Here is an 18635-nt window from a genome sequence, read left to right on the forward strand (position 1 = left end):
TGATTGGGCATCAGGAAAAATTTCTTCACTGAGAAGGTGGTCAGGTACTGGAAGGGACTGTCCAGGGCAGTGGTGGAGTCACCATCTCTGGATATAAATGTGGCACTAAGGGACATGGTTGAGGGGTTGGACTTGATGAGCTCAGAGTTCTTTTCCAACCTAAACAAATCGGTGATTCCATGGATGAGGTCAGACCAATGCTAGGTGCTGTACAAACACAGAAGGATAATCCTGCTCTAAAGACCAACTACATACAAAATAAATAACCAGACACCACTGATCAACATGACAGGCTGAGACCTTGGCACAGCACACACCTCCTGCTGCCAAGTTTTTGTTTGTGTATGACAGATATGACAGCAAACAAGAGCTTTAAAGAAGGTTTTGAAAGAGCTTAACAAGTTAGTTTTCGGACTGCTTCTGGACTGAAGAGCAGAAGGCAAAAAAACCCAAGTGCCTTGGTTTGAAGAAAAATCCAGGCAGTGATGAAAACTGAAACAGTGGCTCAGTCAAAAGCCAAGTAAGCATCCATCCTTTTATATTGAAATATACAGAAGGATGTATATATATATATATATACACACACATATATATATATATATATGCATAAAATGTAAAAATACAGCAAATGTGATGTGTCTGTACCACTGAGAAAGTGTTCTTTGTGTCCTTTGAACTAAACCTTTATTAGATGTCCAAGCATTATGAAAATGGACATGTCAGATCAATCTTCTTGTTTGAGGTCTCAGTAATGTTGCTGTTCTAAAGAAAATACCACAGACTTTTCAAATCAGTGATTATTAGACTCAAAAGCAGCTTCAATGTCACTTACAATTTACCACTTCTATAATTACAAACACTTTTCATACAGAAAGTGTTTCTTGAAATGAACAGCTACTACAATGAATACCCAAGGATTACCTTCCTCACATAATGAGGCTGTAAATAAATTCCAGTGTGACACAATCTTGTCTTTTAGCCTGGATTTGGGAAGGAAGAAGCAAGTGCAAGCAAAGTGGCCATGCTCAGGTGGCCAGCTGCATAATTCAGGCTCGTGTCTTAACTGCTCACCCATCCAAAGCTATCGTAAATTAAAGAAAGAAGATGCTATGGACAGGAGCTTATTCAGTTGGCTAAGAAAGGATGAGTTAGCACACAAGCACAGGTGCACAGAAGACAGGTAAAGTGGGTTTTTTCTTTTTTACTTTCCTGCATAAAAGGCTCAGAAAACAGAACGGCTGCATCCACCATCCTACCTGGACAAGCTCTCTGTAGGCGGACTTCGCCAAGTTATAGGGCACCAGAAGATTGGATGCCAGGAAGTAGAGAACCTCCAAGCCGGTGAAAATCATGGCGAATTTGTTGATGATGACGATGGTCTCGAGCGGGACGAGGCAGAGCCGAGCCAGCAGAGGGAGCATGTGCGCGGAGAAGAGCCAGATCTGCTTGGTCTTCATGACGCAGGAGCAGAGCGTGCACACCACCAGCTGCCCTGGAAACGCGACACAGCAGTTCAGAACCAAGCTGATTATCCCCTTCAGGAAAAAGCGTATTTTTAATACGTTATCTTGCCAGAACACCGTTATCAACATCCAGCACATTATGATGGTTCTAACTAGGACATCTCTGTTACGAAACCAGGCTCCTCTCCGTGTCTTTTGCTGGGTCACTAAAGTTACCCTTTCCAAAATGCTTTCACTTCCCAGATTAGCCAGCTGTAAAGCCAAAACACATGCAGAATCAGATTAAAAAAGCCCCAGGAATAAATCACACAGAGGATAACTCAACAAGCCAGACCTCTTTTTCCTCACCACCCCCAGCTCAGCTGAAATCCCATCAGTATCTGTACACACAGCAGCTTTTCTGAAACCCAGCTACACTATTTCATCCTGACCTACACAAAAAAGCAATCAGAGGTCCCAAATAGCTTTTAGAGCAACAATATTTACACTGTCAAGAGGAATTACTGACCAAGAACAGCAACAGGAGAACAGCCAGGTCAGCAGCTGAGACTTCAATAATTTCATAACGCCCTGAGGCAGTTGCTCAGAATGATCACTGAAGCTTGCAAGTGACAGATAATTAACAACTAAATTCTCTTTAAGAGCTGGTGAGGACGAAAGCATGAGCACATCTCCCCCCCACACCCACAGATTTGGAGGGTGGTATTTCTAAAGCACTAAGACCATTTCAGTATAACTGCTCGCATCAGAGACACTGAAGTTGTACCCTTGATCCCAGGGGAAAGTAAATGGGGTAGAATGCACATTGCCGGGATAAGAGCAATCCTCACTCATCATTTTGCAGTAAGGAAGAAATTTATGGCATATTATTTGAAATTTATGGCATATTATTTGAAAACAGACCCTTCTTCACCATCTATGTTAATTTATATCCAAATGCCAAAATATGAGGTACTAAATTCAAGTGCTAATGCCCTGGTTTGGAACTACCTCCACGTTTGCATTTCATAACTTTCCCTGAAACCAGAAGCTGGCCTTAGGAAAAGAGAGGAACCTGACCAAGGCCAGAAACATCTCTAGGTCAGCATGAGCTCCATGTGCTCACATAAGCTCACTGACCTTGTAAGCCCTTCTGGATGGGCTGGGGAGGGAAGCTGCCAGAGGAGAAACAGCAGTACCAGGGTTTTGCTTTCATTCTGCCAAGCTTCCCTACCTAGGGAAAGACTTCTGCTTTCAAAATAACTGCAACTGAGCTGAAAGCAATCTCTAATCTCTACTACTTAAGCATACAAAGTTCCCCCTCCCGAACGCTGTCCCCTTTCAAGTTAAATTCCTACTGTCAATTTGACAGATGTATTTCTGAATTAGCAGATGCCTCTGCAGAACAAGCACCCTTGCTCTCAGCACGACACTATCAGCATACTGGGTCTTGTGAGCCTCCCAGAAAGTTACTCTACTCATCTCTTTAAACGTTCAGCTGACTCCAGCTCCGAAGCATTCTCCCTCTGCTTTGTTGTTCTCTGCCCACACACACGTTGCTACAAGCCTATTTCAGACACCAGCAGCTCACTGCTGTGCTGTCATATTCAGGAGCCTGGCAGGCAGCTTGCGAGGATTTCTGCAACTCACGGTAACTACGGCAACTCAGCCTCATGCACAAAGGGACACAAACACCAGCATCCAACGTGCTCTTCAGCATTTAATAAGAGTGTTGTCATCTGAAATCAAACACTGCAACAGCACCACATTAAACAATCCAGTGCTCTCTCTGGAGCTCTCAGATCACAAATTAGAGCCTGAGTTCAGCCTCAGTAAACAGCAGAAGCTGCTTTCCTCCAACAGCCATGTGTGGAGTGTGCTCCTCATCCCTGCTCAGCTCTGGCCCTCCCACCCTTTTAATTTAAACACTTGTCAAAAGTTACTTGTCATGGGAAGGAGAATTGTACACACCATCAAAGGAAATACATGGAGCACTTTCTCTGGAAGCTTCAACCTCCTCCCTGAAGTGTGCACCTTGTCAATTCTCAACCCCTGCAGCAAAGGCATGAATGTCTCCAATGGAGCTTTGAGTGATGGTACTTGCCATTTTAAACTGGGGTAGCAGCACCTTAGTTCAGGACAGCCAGGGATTTACTCTCTGCAGTAAATCACACTTTATCTGCAGGTGGGGCTGCACAGCATCAGTCACCAACCTCACACAGCAGGATCAGCCAGAGAAAGTAACCTCACATCAAATCACAGGTTTGAACACTCGAGGTATCTGCTATGATTATGAAATCCAGGTGAATGTTTGCACCCTGAAAACTGAAATGCTGTGGCCTGAAAACTGACAGACACAGCTAATGAACCCAACAGCTGTAACAGTCCTGGAAGACACCAGCCACGGTCCTCTGCTAGGGAATGAGGCAATGAGGAAGAAATCCACTGTGTGAACTTCCTGCCCATTCTTTTCCCTTCCCCAAACCTCCACAGATACATTAAACATTGCTGACAGATAGCCAGAGCCTCTCAGCTCATAAGCTAATGGAAAATGTTCAACAAGAAAGCTGACATGGTACAGTCACTTGGAGTAGAGAAGCATCTTTGTTTCATTCACAATTTTAGAAAGCTGATGCTAACAAACTCCCTGGTTACATCAGTGACTTACTCAAAAACAAAGTATCCTAAAGTTAATATAAAACCCCATTACTGTGCCATAAGAAAAAGCAAGTCTTCGTGGTAGCATCACTTGCAAAACCCCCCAGCAGCTTTCAGAAGCTCACAGCTGCTGTGCTCCAAAGCAGCTCACTCATCCAAGGGGCCATGTCCAAAGACATTTATTTCTCCCATCCAGCACTTAGGAACACATTATTATCCCCAGACAACAGTCATCAGATTGAGTTAAATGCGGGGGAAGAAATGACTGTGAGATCCCATTCAGAAAGTATTAATGAACAAAAGCATAAACAAAGGTTACTTTTGTGAACCAATTGATGTTGTACATCATTCCCTTAACTCTGACCAGAACTTCAGGAACCAGAGCTGTACCAGCAGTACCATTATTCCATTCCCTCATGCACCTGGCTTTGGTGCCTGTCAGCAGTGCTGCAGCACAACACCCTGTCAGGATGTGTGAGAAAAAGATGGAGCAAAGCACCTGTACATTCATTTTGCTGTGAAGATGACACCACTCAGTGCTGTGTATTCCTGAAACTCCACTGAATAAATAACCTTGTATACAACAAATGAAAACATTTCATATTTATACAAAACACTGTCAAGACTCACAGGCCACTTTCACAAGTCTTCCCCAAAGATGACTGCTTGTCATCAAGACCAAAATTACATTTTCAAGTTGGCTTTGAAAGAATAAGGACAATTAAAAATGTTAACACATACACATTTGCTAGTACAGTCACAAGCACCTATTTCTGAAACACAATTACAGTAAGGGGACACTAATCTGATACCCACTACAACCCAAAACTATTGAATAAAGCCATTATCTTTTTCTCACTTGTTTTTAGTGCCTATTAAAACCTAGGTGCAGCATGCTGGGTTTGACTCTTGGTTTAGTTTTCAGGTGTTACTGAATGACACAATGCCTCCTGATCTGTTCCTGCCCAGGCCTGCATGATGCTTCCTGAGGGATTCTGCTTTACCATGGAACCCTGCACTGCACCTGGGAGAGATTCACAGGTCTAATTACAAACATTTTCTCATAAAAAACATGCCAAAAGCTTTAGCTGTACTTTGGCATCACTTGACAAGATATTCAGAAGAGAGAGTAGTGTACCCAGACATTCAGAAGAGAGAAAATTATATCTAAATAATCTTTCCTTGAAAATTATCAGCATTACTTCTATTAAAAATAATAAAATCAAAGACAAATGCCACATTTGAAAGTAAAGATGCAGGCAAACAGGAGATGGGTAAATTCTGTCAGACCTAACATATTGTAAAGTGGTAAACCCATTTTTATCTGCCAGTAGCAGCTGCAAGTAAACAGAAAGCAGCTGAGTTTTGCCAACAGTAGTACATGGCTGACTAAATCTGTCAATAATCTGATGGAAACCATAGATCTTAGTGAAAGGAATTAAGGAAGATGTTTCTTGCAAGCTTGTCTCAGGCTTCATTTTAAAATACACATGGTGTGTGTGTGTGTGTGTGTGTGTATTCCAGTATCTTCTCAGGAGAACATATGGTTTAGTGTAGCAACCTTAACAGTGAATTTATTCTCTTCCAGTCAAAGTTCAAAGGGTAAGGAAACACTCTGGGAAGTCCAATTCTTCGTGATTTATTTGGGATTTTTAGGTAGGGATGTCATCTCTGCCATTAATCAAACAATTTAAATATGTTTAATTAGAAATATCCTCAGGACTCTAAAAAACCCAGTAGCCTGTAGTCCCATGCTCACACCCATCAATGTATTTAATCAGATTTTGTAAGAGAATGACAGTGTTTAGCCAGAAAGCCGATGAAGAATTTATGTGCACAACACCTGAACTGACAAAAACACTACAAATGCACTCAACTATTGAAATTTCTACAGTACTTTCCACATAAAGGTCATTACAGACACTCCAGTTGTTCTGAATCAGACTGCATAGTCTGAGAATAACAGGGGCAGAGCATAACAGACCTGGAAAGTATTTCAGATCTGCAAGTATGGGGTATTGGTAAATCAGTGGCATAGCAAAAGCCAAGCAGGATACAGCTGTCCTCCCATGCCTCCTGCATATTAATAAGAATCACAACAAGTTAAAATAATAAAAGACAAAGAGGTAAAACATGCAAATGTTCCAATGAAGAGAATCAGAGCTGTCTGCCCTCAGTTATCTGAAGCACTCACCTACTAAAGCAGTCATGAACCGGTTCATGGAGAGAGGCTCCAGGTACATTGGTCCTTCATAGCCCGATTCCAGTTCGCTCCTCACATAATCCCTAAAAACACAAACCCACAAACTGTTATGATCCATCTGATTCAGACAAGGAGCAATTTATTCATTCCACATGTATGTAACTTCAGTGTACACCACAGCCAATTAACTAAACTGCAAAATGCAATATTAACACTGCTGTTCCAGCAGCCAGGCTGATGGAAGGATCCAACTGAGGCATGACTTAAGGGAGAGCAGAATTATCTGTAATTAGATTCACTGGCAGAGCTGTAAAAATCCTTTGGGACATCTAAGCTGTTCTTCAGAGCGTGGCCTCAAAACTGCTTATTGACAAAGCCTCTTAGGCACCATTCCATTTTTAAGTATCCTTATTAAGTGGTTTTCTTCCTAACAATAATTTCTTTTCCCACCAGCAATGTGTGAAAAAAAAATCTGAGAGCTTGACAGAGAGATCTTCCAATTCAATACTTACAGTATTTTGCACTTAAGAAGTTCTTTACATTCAATTAAAAGATAAGTATGAAGGAAAAGCAATAGTCATGGAGTAGAGTCAGGAACAGAGTTGCTACATCACCGTTCTGTTCAACACAGAATTTGAAAGTTTAGTTCTATCTTAGCAGACACCCACAAACTGATAAAACACTATTGACAGATACAGTAAGAGCTTGAACATCTCTCAGAATTCCCCTCAGAAAAGGTGGGCTGGGAGGGTGGGCTCTAGCAATCAAAGTGCAAGGTAAGAACCTGAGGACCCTGGGCAGTTTTCCATTGTTGGTGGTTATCCTTTGGCTCTGCCCTTGAGTAGGTTAACACACCAACAGAACTCAAATACAAACCTCACACTAAGAGCAGGCATTTCACACCTTCCGAAGCTGATCCTGGACCAGCACAGCAGGAATTCTGCAGTGGCTCCTTAACCTGCCATCAGACAGCAGGCAATACTCCTGACCTTCCACATCCAGCCTGTTTTTCTGCCATGCCCTGTGACCTTTCCTGCTCCTCTCCAGGGCAGCTGCAGCTCCACCCTCGTCAGGGCACCATCAGCTCTGCCATCAGCAGCACAAAACCTGAGTTTGTTTCTGTCTGATCCTGTCCAGGACTCACATCTACCTGCATCACATCCTGGGAATGCCAGACAGACACACTTGGTCTGACCCTGCATGGAGCTCAGTCTGTTTGCTCGAGGGTTATTATTCAGTTATTCTGTGTTTATTTTTATCACTGAGGCCAGCCACACTTGCTGGGAGCAGATGCAGACAAAGCACAGCAAAACAGGACTGGAAACCACAGCCAATACAAGAACTACTCTTTTTATTTTAGTGCAGAAATAGATGCAATTTAGTGCTACTGGGAACATTCTCTTCTCCCCAGAAATGTGGGAATATACCCTGCTCCTAGGATTAACTTGCTACCCCAAGCAAAGGTATTCACATTTTCACTTGTAAAACATCTCTGGAATTCAAGATATAAATCTCAAAGTACTAAAACAAACACTTCAAAGCCTGTTCTTCATAGCTGACAACACTGCCTACTCAGAGCAGCTTTTCAAGTGTCATAGTATACTGAGGTATGTTGAAATGAGTTCTTTAGACTGCAACCTACAATTAAAAGCACATGAGGACTGAAAAGGCACCTCAAATGACAATTCCAGACAGAAATCTTCCCTCTGTTCTCCAGGTATAGCTAAGCACAAGTGCTTTTTTTCCACCTTCCCAAATCCATAAGGTTGTAATCCTTTGGGCAAAGGGGTTATTTTTATTTATTTTCATCATATGGACCAGCAGAAAGCACTTTCTGAAAACATCAGCAACACAAACAGGATAATCCATCAGTTACAGAAGAGAAAAAAATAACAGCCCTTGCAAGATACTGTAGATGGCTTTTTGTCTCAGCAAAATCATACTCCATCCTCAAATTTTGGCTGGAAACACTGGCTATTTCTAAGCGGCTGGAAGGAAAGCAGTGAAGACATCAAGTTTCTTCTATATTTGTTAGGAAACAGGTTATAAAATCATGCAGGATACCAAGTGCAGCAGGATGACCTTACACAACTTAGCCAAGAGACACGAACAAAGCTGCACTTACAGTTGCTTCTTCACCACCAGAACGTGCTTGGATATGACCCAAATTTCCTCAAGCTGTATTTCTTGCTGTTGTCTGATTCAGTCATCTGCACAGAGGTCTGCACTTGGCTGAATTCTCTAAGTAACTCTCAATTAAAACTGAGTTTTAGGCCCACCAGTTTGGAGAAGCAATGTTTTAAGATCTCCTAAATTTTTTAAACAGTATTTTAGCTGATGGCTGAATGAGGAAAGCGAAAGCAATGATTCTCCTATTACCAGTACAAACACAAGGATCTTTTGGCACAGACACCAATCAGAAGATGCCTCAAACAGCTGCAGTGCCATACAAGATGCTGAAAAAAGCAAGTGCCTGCACTCAATTTTGATCAATTAAAACTGTATTAATCTCCAGCTTTTACATTTGAGGATTGTTCACTTTACTGCAGCAGTGTAAGAAAACAAGAAGGCTAAAATCATTATTTACTAGTTAATGAAATGACTGAAACTACATTACTTTGGAAAATTAGGATTTAAGAATAAACCTTAGATCAGATTCATGCTGCAGATTCATTCCCAGCCTCATTTAATCCAACTGCTGGCCTGTTAACAGGTACCTATGGACAAGTCAGGACTAAATTGCTCCAAAGGTGATCATTTTTCACATGTGATCATTTCTTTGTTACTGAAGTACAAAAAGGTCTTCCATCACTAAAAATATGCTTTGTAATTGACTGACATAAGGTACAGTGGTTATCTGACCTGACTCATATTGCTGACATTTACTTTGGGTGATTAATCTGCATTGTCAACATCAAACACACTCTCACAGGTTTCTAATGTCGACAGACAATCTTAAAATTAAGTGTATTTTAAGTATGTCCCTAGGAAGCAATTCAGTCTCTTGCTCCCACCCTTCTCATTTTAAGCTCTGTGAGGCTCAAGCCACCTGGGATACAATCATAACAAAACTGCAAAACATGAAATAAGATAATTAGGTGAACTCCAGTTTTAGCATTAACAGTGTGTTTAATCTTATCACTTCTATTCTGCATCAGTTATTTTTCCCAAGCTGCTTTTTGCTGGAAATGGGTAAAAGAAATGTGATTCTTTTAAGCAAGACATTAGTGCTACTACATATGAAATAAAACCAGCATCCACCTTCCTTGTCAGGAGCAACAGGACTGTGGTAAATTAATTTAGTTCACTGCATTCTTTCAAACTGCATTCTTTTGTCTGAGTAGTTTTCCTTAGCATGAGTAGCTGAAGCTGCTGGAGTCTTCAGCCACAAGCTGCAAGCTCCACCTAGGAAAGCTGAACTTAGCTTGAACTCCAGCTCAGTTACATGAAGGGAGGCCCTGGGAGCAGTGTGAGCTCTGGGTCACAGCAGAAGCTGCAACCCAGCCAAATAAAAGCAGCCAACACCCACCTGGAGACAGAGAAAGAATCCAACAGGGAGCAAGAAGGTCCCAGACCATCCAGCACTGGACCAAAGGGTGTGTGCAAAGCACACCAGGAGTGGATGCAGGATGGGTGCATTGACTGTGAGGGTACAAAGGCTCAGTGATTTTTGTGTTTTGGGTCCCTGGCTGGAGGCACCCAGCTCAAGCTGTTCCTATGACTGTGCCACTCCATTATTACACTAATTTTTCTTGGAACTGAAAACTGCTGAAGGAAACTTTCACAACTTCTCGTCTCCCAACACCCAAGTGCTGGCACCATGTGAGTTCACCAGGTACTCTGGAGCAGGAGGCGTTGAAGGGTGAGTGCTGAAACTCCCCAGGCAGATTTGGAGAAGATCCTGCAGTGGGTTTGAGTCACTCTCAGAGCCTCATCAGACAGTAATGTGCACACAGAAAGGGGATTCAATTCCACATGAAAGAATAGAGTTCGAGTCCCTCATAGCAATGGGAAATCTAATTCTTCTAATACAAACTGTTGGCTAAATTTGACACCACGACTGGATCCAGCTGCACCTACACTCCTCTCTGAACCTCCTGACTCCACAGGAGGGTCTCCCTGACAATCTTTTTGCTGCTTGTTCTTTATTCTTTCTGGTAACAGGGAACAAACTCGGCGTAGAAAAGGGGATGCCCTTGGCCAAGGTATTGCAAAATTGAGAAAAGATTTATGGTACAGCTCAATTATCTAAAGAGCACACAGTGGCCTTGTGCCAGGAGGAATGGCCATATATTACTGGGACAGCTGGTGGGGGCCCCAGGAAATTTGGCCACTACATGGAACTCTCAATCAATTAAGACTCACTTATTTACGACTCCGCTTAGAGGATAAAAGCCCTGGACAAATGCATTGGTGCTTGAGGGAAAGAAAATTGGATACACCAGGCTCATGTCAAACAGGGGTGAGTAACCAGCCAGCTAATGAATGATGGCACTATGAAGAACTGATACTCTGAAGAGATGGAGTGGAACAGCTCACTCACCACTCCTGGTGCTGTTAACCCAGATAAGCAGAGCTGCATGGCTAAGTACATAATCAATGCACAGTTCAGTGTGGTATGAAGTTAACAGGACTAAAGAGCAGCTAATTCACATGGATTGTTAGGGGCTGGGTTACCCAGCCCCTGAAGCTCTGTAAAACCCAAGGAAGCAGCTCTCAATTTTTGTTGTGAATCAAATACAGCTCATGATCCAACCACTGCCTCACTGCCCAGTACAACGAGCTCAGCCACCAGCCCTCCACAGGTAAGGAGGAAAAATTTCATCATTTCAGAAATTTCATCATTTCTGAAATCAGCACTAGCTCTTAGCTGCATCCAAGCACAATTGTAGATAAAATCTATGGTAGCCACAACCATAAGAGAAGGGGAAGGGTGTATCTTACACATTGAAATTTAAAAAAAAATTGAGAAAATGCAACTGATTTTGAGAGAGAATTCAAATAGTGGTGGTATGCAGCCAATTTCCCATATAGCTCTAGAGTAATAATGGCAGAGCTTTTCTCTCAACAATATACACCCCATTAATTCTAATGCATCCCATTAATTCTAACACCACAGACCCAATCCCTGTATTACCACTGAATCATGATGGAACTGCTCTCTACCCACCAGAGCTGAGTATGGGCCCAACACAACAGGATCAAATGGCAGAGTATCAATGTTGATGTGCGTGTTGCTGGAGAACAACAGGGATTTATTTGTGAAAGAAAAACCATCAAAGCTCAAGACATTTGTTTTGACACTGAACAAAGTGTCTGTCACTTGAAATACATTCCAAAGGAAACCCTGAAACTGTACTTGCCTATGTTGGAAAAGGATGTGTTTGTGTAAGAACTCTGTAATCTTATGTTTGTAAATAATATCACTACAGGGACAATAATCACTCAATTACTTCTAACTGTAGAAACACTGTAGGATGCAATTTTAATTATTCAGTTCCTATTATGTCCAATCAATGGTTACAGTCCAATTATACTTAAGCTAAAATTTACTACCTATCCCCATCAGAATGAATCCTGCACTGGTGAGAAAGCCACTAAAATCTGATCACCTGTATCAACTGCTGGAATGTGGCCAAAATGACGGACAAAAAATTCTAGTCACCATTCAGTGCAGAAGAGATGCATCATGTCTTGGAAAAAGTGAAGAAGGAGGCACAGTGGAGGGAAAAATGAAGAAGGAGGCATCCACTGATGGTAGAAAACTTTTTTTGGGTCGTCACCAACAGCAATGTAATCTATATTAAGATGCTCCATCCAGTGGTGACCTTGTTCACTCTGCTAATATTGTGCTTATTTCTTGTAATAACGTTGTATGTGAGACTAAGGGTTGTCTTTAAAGACTGTGAGTTCCTTCTGACACATGAGGAGGAATGCTTAATAAAAAAAGCAGGACTGTTGTACATCAGTTGTGTTCTTCTAACTGTATTCTTTTGTCTGAGTGGCTTTGCTTAGCAGAAGTAGCTGAAGCTGCTGGAGGTTTTAGGCCACAAGCTCCAAACTCTCACCAGCTCCAAGATCCCACCTAGAAAAGCCAAACTTATCTTGAACTCCTGCTCAGTTACGTTAAGGGAAGCCCTGAGAGCAGTGTGAACTGGAAGATAGGGAGGCCATAACTCAGCAGGAGCTGCAACCCAGCCAGATAAAAGCAGCCTACACCCACCTGGAGACAGAGAAAGAATCCAACATGGAAAAAGAAGATCCTAGACCAAAACCCACCACTGGACCAAGGGGTGTTTGCAAAGCTCATGAGGAGTGGATGCAGGATGGGTGCATTGACTGGAAGGGTGCAAAGGCCCAAGGATTTGTGTGCTCTGGGTCCCTGACTGCAGGCACCCAGCTCAAGCTGTTCCTATTACTGTGCCTCTCACTTATTAAACTTATTTCTCCTGAAATTGGAGACTGCTGCAGGAAACCTAAGGCAAAGAGATTTCATTAAATTGGATTTTGGGTTTTTAAAGCTCTCTTCTTTCCATAAACACAGATGGTATGTTATTTCCACCCAAATTGCCAGGCTAGCATGCTACATACAAATGTAGCATCTTCTGGGGTGCTCCAAGTATTCACAAACATTACCTAAACCATCTTTACACATTAAGGTAATTCTCAGCTCAGCAGGTAAGGAAACAAAACATTTAAAAATTAAATAACTTGTCAAGGTCACATAAACCTGGAAGTCTGAAGTCAGAGCTTAACTATAAAATTCAGATGATCTTATTTCCAGACTTGCAGATGAAGTGCAAGCTATTTCTGGGGTGGAAAAAAAGCACTGAAAGCTGAAGTCTTTCAACAGCTCAGAATTTCCAGGACACTGCAGAGTCACAAGTGCCAGATGATTCTGGTCTTGTTCTATAATTTGCACTAACCAAACTGGCCTCAATATAAGACCTCTTCATTGGTCTTAAATAGCATCCCAACTGGTAGTGTATGCAAGCAAGTCCCTGGAAGTTTTCAGCTCTGAGCAGAATTACTAACAAAAAACACTGAAAAACAGTTTGCACATGTGACTACTGTGTGTCTTGTAATGATCAGGCTGCTAAATAGAAACATAAGTTGGAACTGGATAGCTTTGGCAATAAGAGGAATGGCTCTGCCAACAGATATGTCTGTCACATTTTACTATTTTCAGTGTGAAAACTAATGGGATTTAAAAATTCTTTTGTAGGGCTAATTCAAGTGTCACTCCCCAGATATGATTCCCTGACTGCACAAAGGTTTCAGCTGAGAGCCCCTTGCACTGTGCTTCCTTCCAATCCAAACCAGCCCAGGGAATGGGAAAGCTCACTCCGAAGTGTCAGCAGCTACATTTGCCTTGCAAAATACCTTGGGAATACTGCTGGACTATTTGAATCCATGACATCTTTTAATTAAATATATTTTTTGTGCTAGTTGATGCAAGATTTAATTAAAGTCTTCATTAACTCGCTCCAGGAGCACCAAGTAGAGAAAGCTTAGAAGGAACACACAGAACAGTCTAAGCAGTATTTACTAAATATGTTACAATAAAGCCTATTAAGTCTCAAACCTCACAAAGCAACAGAAGTCAGAATTTCTATTACACAGAAATACAAACAAGGTATTAGAAGCAAACACAGTGCTATCCCTTAATGTATCAACCAAATATATAACATCTCCCTTTCTTCCAAAAAAATTCAAGACCTGGAGTGGCATAAAAACCTCCAGCTGTAAATGTTCTGCACCAAAGCCCTCTGATTGGCATTTGTTACCAGATTTATTATTTCAACACTTAAATAATGTTTAGGTTGCTTTTTCTAATAAATAAGTCTTTAACCCTCTAAGAAACACCCACAAACTCCATCTATAACAAGTCAGGACTCCCCTGAGGATGACAAATAAACCCTTTTTTCCTTCCTACCATGAGGCTATAACTCCTCTCTTGTACACTCATCCTTTCCAGGAAATCACTAACTGCAGCTCTGACAGCCACAACAGCGACATGTCAAATCAGCACAAAACCTTCATTAACACTCCCCTGAACTGCAACATATCAAGAAAAACATTCCAATAAATGCTCTGGAACAACAATTTTGATGTGGAAATAACAAAACTATCACTTCCCTTAAATCAATTGAAAGCACATTTTTAAATGCTTCCCATCAGCAGGCACCAAAATAAGTCAGGCTCAAATCCATATTTTCAAAACTTCCCATGCAAAGCCTTTAATGTGATGGCAATGCCTTTGGTTCCAATTAAACATTGTGTCAGTAGGAAAGTTTACACTGGCTTTCAACACATTTAGCTGGGGCCAAGCAAAGATGGTTGATTCTGTCTTGTTTGACTCAAGAGTTCTCCAGACTCCTGCTCTGTGTTTCAGATCCAAAACACCTGCACCCACTGTAAATTCAAATTTGTGTAATATATTTTAAGAATAAATTCCACTACTACTTTGCTTTTACTGGATTCCAGATCTGCTCTCTCTCCTGAGGTGCCAGGAAACTAAAAGTAACATCCTGTCTGCTGTGTAAAACACCCCAGTGCTGAAAGCATTTTAGCTGAGCCACTGAATAACTTAGATTACTGCATCAGAGGCCACATTTAGTCTTGTGGTAAGTGCTGTCTCTCCTTAGATTGGTGGGCATTACACTCCCCAGACAAGCAGCTCAAAATTCCTGGTGTTTTTTCAATGACTTCAAAGAACTACTTGACTGCATATTTAATTCTGTAAACTTTTCCAAAAACAGAGAACAGCAAGATATATCTAGATGTCTGACATAGAAAAAAGGCCTCTACAAAATAATTTATAGAAAATATTAACAAAATAACTGTTATTTTTCTAATGTCCAAACCAAGCTAAAAAAATGAATCCATTTATCCTTACCTGGAAATTTGGTGCCCAGCATAAAGCAGCAGTGCAGTCAAAAAGTACAGGTAAAGCTGAACCAGGTGTTGCCTTGGTAAAGTTAGGAGCACAACACTTAAGATGTAACCTGTAACAAAAAACAGAAGCTGATATTTTTAAAAAAATGCTATCTAACACCAAATTAAAATAACACTTAGCATGTTCACAATTTAAGATGGGGACACAGAGGCTTTACTCCATATTAGTCATATAAAAGCCCACTCCAGCTATCAGGGTTGCATAAATCCACAGCCTGGGATTTGTAGCTTTTGATCCCAGCAGTTCCTGCACCTCTCATTAGCATTTAGTGAGGCTGCTGAAAATGACCCAATGCAGCTTTACTCTTTAAGGCCACAGCCTGGCTGCTCAGCAGCCTCTCCAACAAGCAGAACCCTGACCCTTATTTTCACAGGGATCTCACTCAGAGACCCACATAAAGCAGCACTTTGAAGTCCACTCCATAAGAGGGTGGTGCATGTCCAAACTCCTCCTTTCCAGACAGGCTGCAGGTCAAAAACCCACTCATGGTGCCCTTACAAATATTTATTTCCAGGCTCTCTCTCCACCACTGCAGTGCACTTGTGCTCCTTCTGAAGGTCAGCTCAAGTGCCTGGCACTGAAATCCATTTAGGAAAACAACCCAGCAACAGCCAACAACTCCCCTGAAGCTAAGAAAAAAAATGCTAGAGAAGAACAAATCCTGACCCTCACAGCCACACCAGTCATGTCACATTTAAAGTTCCATACGTTTATTCAGCAACATCAGCACAGTCTTTTTAGCTAATTGATTTTTTGAGCTTTTGAAATATATTTAATCAACTCTAGATTAAGCAGTCATAAGCAGTGGCACAAGCAGGTACTATAAAACAGCTAGGGAACACAGCATGTTCCAGTATTTGAAAAAGATACTTTTGAGTCAGTATTTATGAAGAAGTATTTCAAGGCTGCTTAGTATCTGCCACATTCAATAAGCCACCTCTGTAAAATTCTACCAACAGTTTGGTCTTCAAAATCTTGCAAGATGCTCCTAGAAAAGACAACAGACCCACAGGCTGGCAAGCAGAGAGAGATCAATTCAGATAAGATAGATTATAAGATCAATGACAGACAAAGCCTATTTAGTTACTTTTTAAAATACCAGTATATAATTTATGTATTTAACATTAAAAATAATTTTTCAATCACCTTCATGAAGTGGGTGTGACAAGTTGCACATTTGTCTCAGGATGTGCTTTTTTAAAAGCTGAAATAATTGGTAGTATTAAAAATCATTTATTAAAAATCAAGTGTCATACAAGCCACTAATTCTGTACAATATCACTTAGACCAGAGGGCTGGAGCACCTCTCCTGTGAGGACAGGCTGGGAGAGCTGGGGCTGTTCAGCCTGGAGAACAGAATCATTTTTATTTTGAGCTTTTTTAAAGGGGCCTGAAGCACAGCACTCCATCAGTTTCCTTCTAGCAACTGTTTTTTACAGAATAACTTGCTTTTACTTACAGCACACCAGATGTTCTACACAATCAGTTTTCTTCACAAACACCTGTATTTGCTGGAATTCCCATTCACCACCTTCCTTCCACCAAACACACAAATGACAAGAGCAGGAACTCCTCAGCAGTCTCCATGAAGACATTTCACTGCTTGCACCACACCACAGCCTCAAGAGCCAGTTCCAAGCTCTCAAACCATCTGCAGCCATTCCTACATCTCACCTCTGCTACATTCACCCCTGGATTCCTTTGGGAGGGACAATTCTCCCTGAGGAACAACCCACAACCATCTCTCATTCCAGCACGAGTCAAATCTCTCTAAACCTTTCCTTCTCACTCCAGCCTGTGACTCACCTTCAGGTGAAGAACTAAATGGAGTTTATTATGCAGTCTTTTATTCCTCTATTACTCTATAAATAGTTTTAGAATACCTGTTTACTGTATCTGTATTTAAGCTCTGTCATCTTTACCTTACTCTATCACAAGAAAGTCTGCTCCTTGGCATGTGAGGATGTACCTGAGCAATGGCAGGATCGTTTCTGTAAAAGTAACACGTTTTAGAGGGCAGTAACAAAGATGTGATACAAAGATGCAAGGACTTAAATATCACTGAAGTTCATTCTTCTTTACAGGATCACGAATTTAATCAAAATATTTAGGATCCTTCAGGATACAATGAAGGAGTGAAAAAAAAAATTAAAAGGCTAAATTAAAAGATGAAGCAAGTGCTGTCACAGTGCCTTCTAAGCAGCAGGCTTCCACACTGCACAGATGCTCAGATCCACGAGACAGCCAAGGTTACTGCAGAAGCTTCTGCAATGAACTCCACTGCTCTGGAGTTTGGGCTGGAATGTAAATGCTCACTTTGAAGCAGCCATTTGGTTTAATTGTTAGACTTTGAAGAGGGGGAGAGCAACAGACATTTAAAATAGTTCCCATTCAATCTTATTTACAATTTCCTCTTGTGACTTGGTAAGAGGGAGATTTCAGCACACTTCATACTGCAATATTTGCATTTTTGCTGCAGAGGCCCTATTCCCAAAGTGGTACCAACCTCATTTTTATCAACAAAGCTTCTGCCAAAAAAAAAGCCAAATAATTCTTTACCAACCCATCTGATTGCACAAGAAAAGGAAGACAAGCTCAAATTCAGACACTTTCAATAATATTCTATTTCCTTTGTTCTCATACAGACGAAGTAATTAGTGTACAATGTAAATAAGATTCCACTTCAAAAAAAGAAAAAAAGGACCAGGAAATAAAATTTCTCACAGTAGCTTTCCCATCTAAATCATTACACTCTGTTTTCATTTGCACCTCCTCTGCCAGAAGAAAACACGATGCTGAGCACATATATCCCTTTGGAGAGAGTCCCCACACACAAGGACTTAGAGTTTGAGAAACAGCCATCTCACTGGGTAACCTCTGAGCTGGGGTTAACAATAACTAACACACTTCCATCCAAATGCAGCTTTTGAGCTCTGTGTCAGCAGTGAGCACTCCCCTCCTTTGATTTGGGCTGTGCTATTTTTGCTCTTGGGACTTGGTGCACTGTCCCTTTTTGACTCACCATGAACATTTCTGGGTAAAGCAAGCAGCAGGCTCAGGGAAGCCCAATTCCTGCCCCAGTAAAGGAATGGTTCTAACACAAGTTAAAAACAATAAACAAAAAAGATAAAGAAAAGAGAGAATAATCTTTCCTGAATAGTCAGAGTGCTGTAGTGCCACAACACCAAGAAGGAGACTTGCACCTTTATGCTTCCAGCTGTAAGGAGCATTACAGCAGACACATTCTGCCAATCTTAAAAATACACAAATCCCCACTCAGCTCCTATTCAGGAGCACAAGGAAGCAGAGAATTCCACTGCCTCTCATGCAAGATGGTACAGATTTAGGCTCCACTGGAGAAAATAAACTGTGA

The 18635-nt window shown here is 41.4% G+C and overlaps 1 protein-coding gene across 3 annotated transcripts in view; it reads right to left on the reverse strand.

The window, feature by feature from the left end:
• RNF145 (ring finger protein 145) overlaps positions 1-18635 on the reverse strand; it is a 44543-nt gene that overhangs the window by 11275 nt on the left and 14633 nt on the right. For all 3 annotated transcript variants that reach the window (XM_059483715.1, XM_059483717.1, XM_059483716.1), the window contains exons 3-5: positions 15203-15311; positions 6295-6386; positions 1257-1492 (exon numbers count right to left, since the gene is read on the reverse strand). In XM_059483715.1, coding sequence (XP_059339698.1) covers positions 1257-1492; positions 6295-6386; positions 15203-15311 — 437 coding nt within the window. The remainder of the gene's footprint in view (positions 1-1256; positions 1493-6294; positions 6387-15202; positions 15312-18635) is intronic.

This window comes from Ammospiza nelsoni, chromosome 16 (assembly GCF_027579445.1).
Source record: "Ammospiza nelsoni isolate bAmmNel1 chromosome 16, bAmmNel1.pri, whole genome shotgun sequence".
Classification (NCBI taxonomy): domain Eukaryota; kingdom Metazoa; phylum Chordata; class Aves; order Passeriformes; family Passerellidae; genus Ammospiza; species Ammospiza nelsoni.